Source organism: Neoarius graeffei, chromosome 14 (genome assembly GCF_027579695.1).
Source record: "Neoarius graeffei isolate fNeoGra1 chromosome 14, fNeoGra1.pri, whole genome shotgun sequence".
Lineage (NCBI taxonomy): Eukaryota > Metazoa > Chordata > Actinopteri > Siluriformes > Ariidae > Neoarius > Neoarius graeffei.
Window position 1 is genome coordinate 4,667,937 of NC_083582.1, and position 15,338 is coordinate 4,683,274.

General features: G+C 45.2%; 1 protein-coding gene across 1 annotated transcript in view; it reads left to right on the forward strand.

Moving 5' to 3' along the window:
• Positions 1-317: 317 nt before the first annotated feature.
• Positions 318-15,338, forward strand: part of LOC132898654 (cadherin-related family member 1) — a 50,762-nt gene continuing 35,741 nt past the window's right edge. Inside the window, exons 1-6 of the mRNA XM_060940371.1 lie at positions 318-381; positions 7,897-7,974; positions 9,028-9,173; positions 13,229-13,279; positions 13,550-13,639; positions 13,987-14,073. Of these exons, the coding sequence (XP_060796354.1) occupies positions 318-381; positions 7,897-7,974; positions 9,028-9,173; positions 13,229-13,279; positions 13,550-13,639; positions 13,987-14,073 (516 nt within the window). The remainder of the gene's footprint in view (positions 382-7,896; positions 7,975-9,027; positions 9,174-13,228; positions 13,280-13,549; positions 13,640-13,986; positions 14,074-15,338) is intronic.

Below are 15,338 nucleotides of genomic sequence, written 5' to 3' on the forward strand. Positions count from 1 at the left end.
GTTCAAATATTTATTCATAAATTACTAATTTAGCAGAAATGATTATTTTTGGTTATTTTTAGAGGTTAAATGTTTCAGGAAAAAGCTAAATAATATATTTAAATAAAAAAAACCCCACACATATACAATAGAGAGAGTCGTGAAGAACCCCCGAGTGGAAGTAAGAGATGTCAGCAGATTAGTGTGTGTGTGTGTGTGTGTGTGTGTGTGTGTGTGTGTGTGTGTCACACTTCTCAGCCTCAGCTGGCTGGAAGACGTCTCCAGAATCTCTGTGTCTCTGTATGATCCTCACACACACACATGTACACACACTCAGGATGAAGAGTCCACACACACACAGTCTCTGCGTCCTCGTCCTCCTCGTCCTGAACGCCACGCCAGGTGAGTACACACTTTTATAAACTGTTTTTTTCTTCTGAAATCAGAAATGTTCATGTCGTTGTGTGGAATTGAGTGCAGCATTAATCCTTTAATCACACTGAGAAATCCCTCACCTTGTGGAATTAACAACTACAGCATTCACCAGGGGTGTGTGTCCATCCTCATAGAGTTAAATAAAATGACAGAGCTTTATATTCAGTAAACTCAACACTAGTGTAGAATAAAACACTGAATTAATTCAGCACTGTTTCGGATCATTACCTCGAGTCTGGTCATGAACTCCTTCAGCTCTGTACAGGTTCATTTAAAGGAGGATGAGAATGAAAAAGAATTCAAACACTGAAGTGTTCATTCAACACTGTGTGGTTAATTAATCCTAACGTGACCCCTGGACCTTGGAATGGCTCGTTCAGTTCTAAAGGAAAAGTCGTTTCAGTACTGTTTGGATAATTTGATGCTTTGTGTTTATTTAACTCTTGAACAAGGAAGATTTTATGAGGATGAATAAATAACCAACGTGTTCAATCACTGCTGTATGATTTCATTCTATATGTTAGAGGTTAATTCAACACTGTGTGTGCACGTTTTGTATTTTATATATATATATATATATATATATATATATATATATATATATATATATTCTGTTTTTTCCTCTCCACACATGCCGCATGCCTCCTGAAGCACGTGAGTCACACACCGATCTCCTTCTCTCAGATTTACACGTTTTATAATTTTTCATGTTAACTGGTTGATTAAACAGGATGAAACTACTCATCATGACATTTAGATTACGTGTGTATGTGTTCGGAAGATCTCACACAGCCAGAGGCTCCTGCTCATTAGAGTATTATTATTATTATTATTATAAAAGGGTGTTCTGTGTGAGTGGTGAGTGCAAAACTAAAAACCCTAATAGCCGATACGCAGTCAAAAATATTACTGTCAACATTTAAAGCTTGCGTATATGATTTATTTTAGAAGAATTGTTTGTTATATTTCTTGAAATTCTCTTCACATCCTGACCTCAGTGAACAAACCAAATACTTTGGCAATAAAAAGAAAAAACTCATCCCCTGTGGCAGGCGCAGGGCTGGAAAAAGCTCGTCCAATCATTTTACTCGGTCTGAAGAAAAGAATTGAATGGTCCACTTACGCGTCTACCACCTCGGCCTCATCGCGCTAGACTGGAATCTTCCACAAGGCTAATCAGACATAATGCTAAAGCTAGCGAGCTAGTCGACAGCTGTGAGTGCTAACAATAGCCATGTTTGTGGTTTACATTCATTATGATAATGTTGGGTGTTTCCTTGTATGTCAATGAGACGTGAGGTAGTTGGATATGACATGACAATGATGTGCTAAGCTCCTCCCCCTCCGCTGTCTCTCATGGACTCATCCTCCAGCAGGAGTCAGGCAGTGCGCGTTCATGTGTTTTAGAGGGAGGGATGAAGGGAGGGGGAGGGGTTTTCGGTGCCATATTTTCAAAACCTAACTTCCTCTGACTGGTGTTTCCAAAATGACTGACTTACCCTGCTTTAACTGATGTTCAAAAGGTAAAGGAATCTATACTGAGCTTGGTGATTAAATGAAGATGACGTAAAGGGTGATGTAACCATGGTGATGAGGAGGTTGTTTGTTAGCTTCAGAGATACAAAATGAGGAGAATTCAAGCTGCTTGTGTGAACTGACCACACACACACATTCTTGTACTTCAATCTTTGTGGGGACCTGACATAATGCATTCCCTATCCCCTAACCTTAACCATCACAACTAAATGCCTAACCCCACCCTTTACCCAAACTCCACCCCTTACCCTAACCTAAACCGCGTTCCAATCTGAACCCTAAAACTCAGTTTTAACCCTCAAAAAGCCCTTTGAAAAAATGAGGACCAGACAAAATGTCCTTGCTTCCCAAAAATGTCCTCACTTTGCTGGTAAAAAAATATTCTGATCCTCAATATATAGCAAGTACACACACACACACACACACACACACACACACACACACACACACACACACACTTATTTTAGTTGGTACATCAACAGTGGAAAAATTTTCAATTCAGTATGTTAACCTCTTCATATTCGCTCACAAACAAGACTCCTTTTTTTCCCAATCGCACCACAACTTGCAATCTGATTTTTTTTTAAATTATATTTTTTAACAACTTTTGTAAGCTCCTCTGTGAGCAAAATCATAGACAGCTGCAGTTTGTGAAAGTGACTGTATCCCCGCAGGATCACATGGTGAACTGAATCTAGCAGTTGAGGAAAAAATAGAATACGATTGAGATCCAAACAAGCTCCAGAATGATGGAATGAAAACCATAATAAAAAGCTGGACTGCAAGGATCAACTAACCGTGTAGTGTTTCCATGTTCTGTAAATATAAACACACACAGGCAGTTTGATGGGCAAGCTGGAGAGATGGAAACCTGGTCAGTAGGGGCTCCCAGTGGTTTTTACCGACCCCTGTATTACTGACGCTGTCCGATATGCTCGGGGATGGTAGGGGCTCAGAGTGTTTTTTACCGACCCCTGTATTACTGACGCTGTCCGATGTGCTCGGGGACGGGAGGGGCTCAGTGTTTTTTACCGACCCCTGTATTACTGACGCTGTCCGATGTGTTCGGGGATGGTAGGGGCTCAGAGTGTTTTTTACCGACCCCTGTATTACTGACGCTGTCCGATGTGCTCGGGGACGGTAGGGGCTCAGTGTTTTTTACCGACCCCTGTATTACTGACGCTGTCCGATGTGCTCGGGGATGGTAGGGGCTCAGAGTGTTTTTTACCGACCCCTGTATTACTGACGCTGTCCGATGTGCTCGGGGACGGTAGGGGCTCAGTGGTTTTTACCGACCCCTGTATTACTGACGCTGTCCAATGTGCTCGGGGACGGTAGGGGCTCAGTGGTTTTTACCGACCCCTGTATGACTGACGCTGTTCGATGTGCTCGGGGACGGTAGGGGCTCAGTGGTTTTTACCGACCCCTGTATTACTGACGCTGTCCTATGTGCTCGGGGATGGTAGGGGCTCAGAGTGTTTTTTACCGACCCCTGTATTACTGACGCTGTCCGTTGTGCTCGGGGATGGTAGGGGCTCAGTGGTTTTTACCGACCCCTGTATTACTGACGCTGTCCGATGTGCTCGGGGACGGTAGGGGCTCAGAGTGTTTTTTACCGACCCCTGTATTACTGACGCTGTCCGATGTGCTCGGGGATGGTAGGAGCTCAGTGTTTTTTACCGACCCCTGTATTACTGACGCTGTCCGATGTGCTCGGGGACGGTAGGGGCTCAGTGTTTTTTACCGACCCCTGTATTACTGACGCTGTCCAATGTGCTCGGGGACGGTAGGGGCTCAGTGTTTTTTACCGACCCCTGTATTACTGACGCTGTCCAATGTGCTCGGGGATGGTAGGGGCTCAGTGTTTTTTACCGACCCCTGTATTACTGACGCTGTCCGTTGTGCTCGGGGACGGTAGGGGCTCAGTGGTTTTTACCGACCCCTGTATTACTGACGCTGTCCGATGTGCTCGGGGACGGTAGGGGCTCAGAGTGTTTTTTACCGACCCCTGTATTACTGACGCTGTCCGATGTGCTCGGGGACGGTAGGAGCTCAGTGTTTTTTACCGACCCCTGTATTACTGACGCTGTCCGATGTGCTCGGGGACGGTAGGGGCTCAGTGTTTTTTACCGACCCCTGTATTACTGACGCTGTCCGATGTGCTCGGGGACGGTAGGGGCTCAGTGTTTTTTACCGACCCCTGTATTACTGACGCTGTCCGATGTGCTCGGGGACGGTAGGGGCTCAGTGTTTTTTACCGACCCCTGTATTACTGACGCTGTCCGATGTGCTCGGGGACGGTAGGGGCTCAGTGTTTTTTACCGACCCCTGTATTACTGACGCTGTCCGATGTGCTCGGGGACGGTAGGGGCTCAGTGTTTTTTACCGACCCCTGTATTACTGACGCTGTCCTATGTGCTCGGGGACGGTAGGGGCTCAGTGTTTTTTACCGACCCCTGTATTACTGACGCTGTCCAATGTGCTCGGGGATGGTAGGGGCTCAGTGTTTTTTACCGACCCCTGTATTACTGACGCTGTCCGTTGTGCTCGGGGATGGTAGGGGCTCAGTGGTTTTTACCGACCCCTGTATTACTGACGCTGTCCGATGTGCTCGGGGACGGTAGTGGCTCAGAGTGTTTTTTACCGACCCCTGTATTACTGACGCTGTCCGATGTGCTCGGGGACGGTAGGGGCTCAGTGTTTTTTACCGACCCCTGTATTACTGACGCTGTCCGATGTGCTCGGGGATGGTAGGGGCTCAGAGTGTTTTTTACCGACCCCTGTATTACTAACGCTGTCCGATGTGCTCGGGGATGGTAGGGGCTCAGTGGTTTTTACCGACCCCTGTATTACTGACGCTGTCCGATGTGCTCGGGGACGGTAGGGGCTCAGAGTGTTTTTTACCGACCCCTGTATTACTGACGCTGTCCGATGTGCTCGGGGACGGTAGGAGCTCAGTGTTTTTTACCGACCCCTGTATTACTGACGCTGTCCAATGTGCTCGGGGACGGTAGGGGCTCAGTGTTTTTTACCGACCCCTGTATTACTGACGCTGTCCAATGTGCTCAGGGATGGTAGGGGCTCAGTGTTTTTTACCGACCCCTGTATTACTGACGCTGTCCGATGTGTTCGGGGACGGTAGGGGCTCAGAGTGTTTTTTACCGACCCCTGTATTACTGACGCTGTCCGATGTGCTCGGGGACGGTAGGAGCTCAGTGTTTTTTACCGACCCCTGTATTACTGACGCTGTCCAATGTGCTCGGGGACGGTAGGGGCTCAGTGTTTTTTACCGACCCCTGTATTACTGACGCTGTCCGATGTGCTCGGGGACGGTAGGGGCTCAGTGTTTTTTACCGACCCCTGTATTACTGACGCTGTCCGATGTGCTCGGGGACGGTAGGGGCACAGTGTTTTTTACCGACCCCTGTATTACTGACGCTGTCCGATGTGCTCGGGGACGGGAGGGGCTCAGTGTTTTTTACCGACCCCTGCATTACTGACGCTGTCCGATGTGCTCGGGGACGGGAGGGGCTCAGTGTTTTTTACCGACCCCTGTATTACTGACGCTGTCCGATGTGCTCGGGGACGGTAGGGGCTCAGAGTGTTTTTTACCGACCCCTGTATTACTGACGCTGTCCAATGTGCTCGGGGACGGTAGGGGCTCAGTGTTTTTTACCGACCCCTGTATTACTGACGCTGTCCGATGTGTTCGGGGACGGTAGGGGCTCAGAGTGTTTTTTACCGACCCCTGTATTACTGACGCTGTCCGATGTGTTCGGGGACGGTAGGGGCTCAGAGTGTTTTTTACCGACTCCTTTATTACTGACGCTGTCCGATGTGCTCGGGGACGGTAGGGGCTCAGAGTGTTTTTTACCAACCCCTGTATTACTGACGCTGTCCGATGTGCTCGGGGACGGTAGAGGCTCAGTGGTTTTTACCGACCCCTGTATTACTGACGCTGTTCGATGTGCTCGGGGACGGTAGGGGCTCAGTGTTTTTTACCGACCCCTGTATTACTGACGCTGTCCGATGTGCTCGGGGATGGTAGGGGCTCAGAGTGTTTTTTACCGACCCCTGTATTACTGACGCTGTCCGATGTGCTCGGGGAAGGTAGGGGCTCAGTGGTTTTTACCGACCCCTGTATTACTGACGCTGTCCGATGTGCTCGGGGACGGTAGGGGCTCAGAGTGTTTTTTACCGACCCCTGTATTACTGACGCTGTCCGATGTGCTCGGGGACGGTAGGAGCTCAGTGGTTTTTACCGACCCCTGTATTACTGACGCTGTCCGATGTGCTCGGGGACGGTAGGGGCTCAGAGTGTTTTTTACCGACCCCTGTATTACTGACGCTGTCCGATGTGCTCGGGGACGGTAGGAGCTCAGTGTTTTTTACCGACCCCTGTATTACTGACGCTGTCCAATGTGCTCGGGGACGGTAGGGGCTCAGTGTTTTTTACCGACCCCTGTATTACTGACGCTGTCCAATGTGCTCGGGGATGGTAGGGGCTCAGTGTTTTTTACCGACCCCTGTATTACTGACGCTGTCCGATGTGTTCGGGGACGGTAGGGGCTCAGAGTGTTTTTTACCGACCCCTGTATTACTGACGCTGTCCGATGTGCTCGGGGACGGTAGGAGCTCAGTGTTTTTTACCGACCCCTGTATTACTGACGCTGTCCGATGTGCTCGGGGACGGTAGGGGCTCAGTGTTTTTTACCGACCCCTGTATTACTGACGCTGTCCGATGTGCTCGGGGACGGTAGGGGCTCAGTGTTTTTTACCAACCCCTGTATTACTGACGCTGTCCGATGTGCTCGGGGACGGTAGGGGCTCAGTGTTTTTTACCGACCCCTGTATTACTGACGCTGTCCGATGTGCTCGGGGACGGTAGGGGCTCAGTGTTTTTTACCGACCCCTGTATTACTGACGCTGTCCGATGTGCTCGGGGACGGTAGGGGCTCAGTGTTTTTTACCGACCCCTGTATTACTGACGCTGTCCGATGTGCTCGGGGACGGGAGGGGCTCAGTGTTTTTTACCGACCCCTGTATTACTGACGCTGTCCGATGTGCTCGGGGACGGGAGGGGCTCAGTGTTTTTTACCGACCCCTGTATTACTGACGCTGTCCGATGTGCTCGGGGACGGTAGGGGCTCAGTGTTTTTTACCGACCCCTGTATTACTGACGCTGTCCGATGTGCTCGGGGACGGTAGGGGCTCAGTGTTTTTTACCGACCCCTGTATTACTGACGCTGTCCGATGTGCTCGGGGACGGTAGGGGCTCAGTGTTTTTTACCGACCCCTGTATTACTGACGCTGTCCGATGTGCTCGGGAAGGTAGGGGCTCAGTGTTTTTTACCGACCCCTGTATTACTGACGCTGTCCGATGTGTTCGGGGACGGTAGGGGCTCAGAGTGTTTTTTACCGACCCCTGTATTACTGACGCTGTCCGATGTGCTCGGGGACGGTAGGGGCTCAGAGTGTTTTTTACCGACCCCTGTATTACTGACGCTGTCCGATGTGCTCGGGGACGGTAGGGGCTCAGTGTTTTTTACCGACCCCTGTATTACTGACGCTGTCCGATGTGTTCGGGGACGGTAGGGGCTCAGAGTGTTTTTTACCGACCCCTGTATTACTGACGCTGTCCGATGTGTTCGGGGACGGTAGGGGCTCAGAGTGTTTTTTACCGACTCCTTTATTACTGACGCTGTCCGATGTGCTCGGGGACGGTAGGGGCTCAGAGTGTTTTTTACCAACCCCTGTATTACTGACGCGGGACGGTAGGGGCTCTGATTGTGAGAATCCTGAATGGAACCTGTTCAAGAACTTGCTCCCTGTTGGTTGAAAAGGGGTATATGTGTATCAAATTTTCCATCTGTTTCTCTCTTTTGTCATAGTTCCCCACTGAGCATAAAGTATAATATATATATATATATATATTTTTTTTTTCAGGACTATCAGACTTTGCACCGTATTTCCATGACAATGGGAACATGGCACTGTTTAGCATCTTTGAAGACACCCCAGTTGGTGAGGAACACCTATATTCATCATACACACTCCTGGACACACACTCTGTATCACAGGGTTAATAATGTACCCTAAGATTAGCCAGATGCTAATGTGTTACTGTTGTGTCAGTCATGTATGTGGGTTATAACGAAGTTGATCCTTCACTAATCTGCGTAAAGCCACTTACGTCTCAGCTTGTACATGACAGTCTGAGTGACAAAACACTTTATTTTATCTTCAGAAACCTACAAAGTGGAGACAGCTGGATGATACGTGGAGAATTTGTAGAGATTTGTAACCTGAAAGATGAGAGATGAACTGCGTTCTGTAGCAGTGTTAAAGTTCACAACCCAAGAAAAAACAAAGAGTAACAGTGAAATTCTTACTTCAAAAAAGTGAAAGTATCCATTCAAATAAGGATTAATTTTAGCAGCAAAGTTGAATTTTGCTTTAGTTTTAGAACAAGTTTTGGAAAAATTACATTAGTTTTAGTATTTAAGTCAGTTGGTTATTGTTAATTTTCTTTGAGATGGACAGTAGTTGATGAAACGCAGCAGAATTTTTAATCTCTAAAACTGAACCATTTTAATCAATGACAAACCATGTTTTTATTTTTTTAAAGATGTTTCCCCTAATATTTCACTAATACAGTATGTTCTCCGATATCCACATTACCATCAGCTGCTTTGTAAACGTCATCTCCTTCTCATGTGAGCTAAATTAAAGTCTTAATTAAACTTAATTAAATGAATTAATTTCACTGACCCTCCCTGGGTTTATCAGTTCTAGTGAGCTGATATTCGTCGAAACTCCATTCTACAGGCTACAGTTTCTGGCTCGATTCAGAGTTTACTGAGATCTCATTCAGTGTGACTAAATCAAATGGTGTTCCCACTGAATGCTAATCACCACAGTGCAGCTCACAAGAACACGAGAACGAGGTGTGTGTTTGCTCTCCGGAGCCGACTTCAGTCTCCAGCCGACACACTCATGAAGTGCAGATAGAAACTAATGTGTTGATTCATTTATTTATCACAAACATCAACATACCAACCTGTGTGTGTATTTTAGGATCTCAGGTGTTCACTCTAAATGGAACAGATCCAGAAGGAGATGAGGTCAGGTATGATATTAGCTTTGAGAACGGCTCTAAAGAGCATTTCCGGGTCGAGCCCAAGTCAGGACGGGTTACTCTGATCCAGGAACTGGACCGAGAGGTGAGACTCAAAAACAAAAGTATCACACAGTACTCTAACATTATACTACACTCAAGCGTGTACTATACTCCAACATGCACAATAGTCCAATCAAACGTACTATACTCCAGCACGATACTCCAGCATGATACTCCAATCAAACGTGTACTATACTCCAACATGCACGATAGTCCAATCAAATGTGTACTATACTCCAGCATGACACTACACTGAAATGTGTACTATACTCACAGCACAATACTTCACTCAAACATGCACTATACTCCAGCACGATACTCCAATCAAACATGTACTATACTCCAGCACGATACTCCAATCAAACGTGTGCTATACTCCAACATGACACTATACTCAAATGTGTACTATACTCCAGCATGATACTCCAATCAAGCATGTACTACAACCCTGATTCCAAAAAAGTTGGGACAAAGTACAAATTGTAAATAAAAACGGAATGCAATAATTTACAAATTTCAAAAACTGATTCTATTCTATTCACAATAGAACATAGACAACATATCAAATGTCGAAAGTGAGACATTTTGAAATTTCATGCCAAATATTGGCTCATTTGAAATTTCATGACAGGAACACATCTCAAAAAAGTTGGGACAGGGGCAATAAGAGGCTGGAAAAGTTAAAGGTACAAAAAAGGAACAGCTGGAGGACCAAATTGCAACTCATTAGGTCAATTGGCAATAGGTCATTAACATGACTGGGTATAAAAAGAGCATCTTGGAGTGGCAGCGGCTCTCAGAAGTAAAGATGGGAAGAGGATCACCAATCCCCCTAATTCTGCACCGACAAATAGTGGAGCAATATCAGAAAGGAGTTCGACAGTGTAAAATTGCAAAGAGTTTGAACATATCATCATCTACAGTGCATAATATCATCAAAAGATTCAGAGAATCTGGAAGAATCTCTGTGCGTAAGGGTCAAGGCCGGAAAACCATACTGGGTGCCCGTGATCTTCGGGCCCTTAGACGGCACTGCATCACATACAGGCATGCTTCTGTATTGGAAATCACAAAATGGGCTCAGGAATATTTCCAGAGAACATTATCTGTGAACACAATTCACCGTGCCATCCGCCGTTGCCAGCTAAAACTCTATAGTTCAAAGAAGAAGCCGTATCTAAACACGATCCAGAAGCGCAGACGTCTTCTCTGGGCCAAGGCTCATTTAAAATGGACTGTGGCAAAGTGGAAAACTGTTCTGTGGTCAGACGAATCAAAATTTGAAGTTCTTTATGGAAATCAGGGACGCCGTGTCATTCGGACTAAAGAGGAGAAGGACGACCCGAGTTGTTATCAGCGCTCAGTTCAGAAGCCTGCATCTCTGACGGTATGGGGTTGCATTAGTGCGTGTGGCATGGGCAGCTTACACATCCGGAAAGACACCATCAATGCTGAAAGGTATATCCAGGTTCTAGAGCAACATATGCTCCCATCCAGACGACGTCTCTTTCAGGGAAGACCTTGCATTTTCCAACATGACAATGCCAAACCACATACTGCATCAATTACAGCATCATGGCTGCGTAGAAGAAGGGTCCGGGTACTGAACTGGCCAGGCTGCAGTCCAGATCTTTCACCCATAGAAAACATTTGGCGCATCATAAAACGGAAGATACGACAAAAAAGACCTAAGACAGTTGAGCAACTAGAATCCTACATTAGACAAGAATGGGTTAACATTCCTATCCCTAAACTTGAGCAACTTGTCTCCTCAGTCCCCAGACGTTTACAGACTGTTGTAAAGAGAAAAGGGGATGTCTCACAGTGGGAAACATGGCCTTGTCCCAACTTTTTTGAGATGTGTTGTTGTCATGAAATTTAAAATCACCTAATTTTTCTCTTTAAATGATACATTTTCTCAGTTTAAACATTTGATATGTCATCTATGTTCTATTCTGAATAAAATATGGAATTTTGAAACTTCCACATCATTGCATTCCGTTTTTATTTACAATTTGTACTTTGTCCCAACTTTTTTGGAATCAGGGTTGTATACTCCAAGACGGCACTCCACTCAAACGAGTACAGTGGTGCTTGAAAGTTTGTGAACCCTTTAATTTTCTATATTTCTGCATAAATATCATCAAAAACATCATCATATTTTCACACAAGTCCTAAAAGTAGATAAAGAGAACCCAGTTAAACAAATGACACAAAAATGTTATACTTGGTCATTTATTTATTGAGGAAAATGATCCAATATTACATATCTGTGAGTGGCAAAAGTATGTGAACCTCTAGGATTAGCAGTTAATTTAAAGGTGAAATTAGAGTCAGGTGTTTTCAATCAATGGGATGACAATCAGGTGTGAGTGGGCACCCTGTTTTATTTAAAGAACAGGGATCTATCAAAGTCTGATCTTCACAACACGTTTGTGGAAGTGCATCATGGCATGAACAATGGAGATTTCTGAGGACCTCAGAAAAAGCGTTGTTGATGCTCATCAGGCTGAAAAAGGTTACGGAACCATCCCTAAAGAGTTTGGACTCCACCAATCCACAGTCAGACAGATTGTGTACAAATGGAGGAAATTCAAGACCATTGTTACCCTCCCCAGGAGTGGTCGACCAACAAAGATCACTCCAAGAGCAAGGCGTGTAATCGTCGGCGAGGTCACAAAGGACCCCAGGGTAACTTCTAAGCAAGTGAAGGCCTCTCTCACATTGGCTAATGTTAATGTTCATGAGTCCACCATCAGGAGAACACTGAACAGCAATGGTGTGCATGGCAGGGTTGCAAGGAGAAAGCCACTGCTCTTCATAAAGAGCATTGGTGCTCGTCTGCAGTTTGCTAAAGGTCACATGGACAAGCCAGAAGGCTATTGGAAAAATGTTTTGTGGATGGATGAGGACAAAATAGAACCTTTTGGTTTAAATGAGAAGTGTTATGGGCGGCACGGTGGTGTAGTGGTTAGCGCTGTCGCCTCACAGCAAGAAGGTCCGGGTTCTAGCCCCGCGGCCGGCGAGGGTCTTTCTGTGTGGAGTTTGCATGTTCTCCCCGTGTCCGCGTGGGTTTCCTCCGGGTGCTCCGGTTTCCCCCACAGTCCAAAGACATGCAGGTTAGGTTAACTGGTGACTCTAAATTGAGCGTAGGTGTGAATGTGAGTGTGAATGGTTGTCTGTGTCTATGTGTCAGCCCTGTGATGACCTGGCGACTTGTCCAGGGTGAACCCCGCCTTTCGCCTGTAGTCAGCTGGGATAGGCTCCAGCTTGCCTGCGACCCTGTAGAACAGGATAAAGCTGCTACAGATAATGAGATGAGAAGCGTTATGTTTGGAGAAAGGAAAACACTGCATTCCAGCATAAGAACCTTATCCCATCTGTGAAACATGGTGGTGGTAGTATCGTGTTTTGGGCCTGTTTTGCTGCATCTGGGCCAGGACGGCTTGCCATCATTGATGGAACAATGAATTCTGAATTATACCAGCGAATTCTAAAGGAAAATGTCAGGACATCTGTCCATGAACTGAATCTCAAGAGAAGGTGGGTCATGCAGCAAGACAACGACCCTAAGCACACAAGTCGTTCTACCAAAGAATGGTTAAAGAAGAATAAAGTTAATGTTTTGGAATGGCCAAGTCAAAGTCCTGACCTTAATCCAATGGAAATGTTGTGGAAGGACCTGAAGCGAGTAGTTCATGTGAGGAAACCCACCAACATCCCAGAGTTGAAGCTGTTCTGTACGGAGGAACGGGCTAAAATTCCTCCAAGCCGGTGTGCAGGACTGATCAACAGTTACCGCAAACGTTTAGTTGCAGTTATTGCTGCACAAGGGGGTCACACCAGATACTGAAAGCAAAGGCTCACATACTTTTGCCACTCACAGATATGTAATATTGGATCATTTTCCTCAATAAATAAATGACCAAGTATAATATTTTTGTCTCATGTGTTTAACTGGGTTCTCTTTATCTTCTTTTAGGACTTGTGTGAAAATCTGATGATGTTTTAGGTCATATTTATGCAGAAATATAGAAAATTCTAAAGGGTTCACAAACTTTCAAGCACCACTGTAATTTGTTTGTGTCTCAAATCCAGGTTGAAGATGAAATCGTGGTGTTGGTCAGCATCACTGATGGCAGGAATAAGGTAACTGCTGGATACATGTCACATTTTTCTCTTTGACAGATGCTGAGGGTTTTGTTTTTTTAACTGTTTTATAAATCATTATTAAACTTGAATTATGGAGCGCTAATTTTTCTGAACAGTATTTGATGCGTCTGTAAATGAACTTGGTGTCGGGCACTGTGAGGCTTTTTACAGTGTAGAATGTTTACTATTTAAATCCTGAGTAATCGCAATGTAGTGAAGGCCACTGCAGGGCTGATGTTTGAGATGCAGCTGTTTTTGTTTCCTCAGGTGGTGGAGAAAGTGCGCGTGTTTGTCTCAGATGTTAACGATGAAAAGCCCGAGTTTCTCAGCCTGCCCTACATCGTCAACGTCCCTGAGGTCAGGAAGGTTATATTCTTGACTTCATGCTGTACTGATCCGCTTTCACCTGACAGACTGATTCATCTGTGATTTGTCTATTTTAAATATCATAAAGCTAAAGGGGCGGGGCTAGCGAACAGAGCTTTAATTACGGCTGCATTCAGAAAGAAAGCTGTAGCATAAAGTTGATAGCTGTAAAGTGGATGATGATAAAGCTGAAAATGTATAAATATGGACTTTTTTCTTTGCTATTTTGCAATGTGTTCATCGTGAAATTAACAACCTGAAGATTCAGTCCTGTGTTTATGTAAATTGTGTGTGTGTGTGTGTGTGTGTTATTAATGCATTCATGTGTTGTGTTGAAGGATATGGAGGCGGGACGCAGCATTTTTAAAGTTCGAGCTGTGGATAAAGATCTTGGTTCTGGAGGAAGTGTCACATATTTCCTGCAGGTCAGATTATAAACCACAATAAACCTCAAAATCTGTCAAAATTAAAATCTCTTCTCATTATCTGTAGCCGCTTTATCCTGTTCTATAGGGTCGCAGGCAAGCTGGAGCCTATCCCAGCTGACTACGGGCGAAAGGCGGGGTACACCCTGGACAAGTCGCCAGGTCATCACAGGGCTGACACATAGACACAGACAACCATTCACACTCACATTCACACCTACGCTCAATTTAGAGTCACCAGTTAACCTAACCTGCATGTCTTTGGACTGTGGGGGAAACCGGAGCACCCGGAGGAAACCCACGCGGACACGGGGAGAACATGCAAACTCCACACAGAAAGGCCCTCGCCAGCCCCAGGGCTCGAACCCGGACCTTCTTGCTGTGAGGCGACAGCGCTAACCACTACACCACCGTGCCACCTCAAAATTAAAATGACATTTCTAAATAAAAATAAGTTGGAATTATTCAGGGATCGACATTACCTCTTTAATGGACTCATCCACTTGGACAAGCAGGGAGATTTTTCACTCGTCCTGACCGTAACCATTTTATTCCGGTGTATTTACGAGTTCAGTGAAAGGAAAGTGATTAACAAAGTTTTATTAAAAAGCAGGTATAGTTATGATCATCATTATGCTTTCATGATTTATAATTTTTCAATAAAACTTTAACTGTAACAATAAACAGAAACTATCCAAAGCCCCATTATGGTGTGTGTGTGCTAACCCATTAGCTGATCTGCAGGATTAAGAGTTCGACTCACCCACATGCAAAGCTTCTGGAGGAAATAAAGTTAAATCCTGATTTATCCAGTAAAACCTGAAGTATAAATTAATTTAAAGAAAATGAGTTGGACATAATAAGGGGGACAGAATCACTCTGTGAATGAAAACAAACCATAAGTGAGTTCGGCTTTTACTGTCGTAAAATTCCCCTGAAATATTTTACCATATTTGTGATGGTTAATGTAAATGTGAATCATACCGAAGAAAAATACACTGAAAGTCTGAATGAAATGAAATGAAGATTTACTACAGATGTTTATTTTATTGAGCTCGCCATTTGTCTGATTTCGATGAAAATCTAATAAGAAGACAGAGAAATCTATATCCCCCGCCCTATAGACCAAATATATACCAAGTTTCCAGATATTATGTGTCACATTTTTCAAATTGTGCTGCAGGAACCCAACCCGACCTCTTTACACTGACCTCAGCAGCCCATGGCATAAACCCACCGGGCCTTTGGTCCAGGAGAGCTAAAAA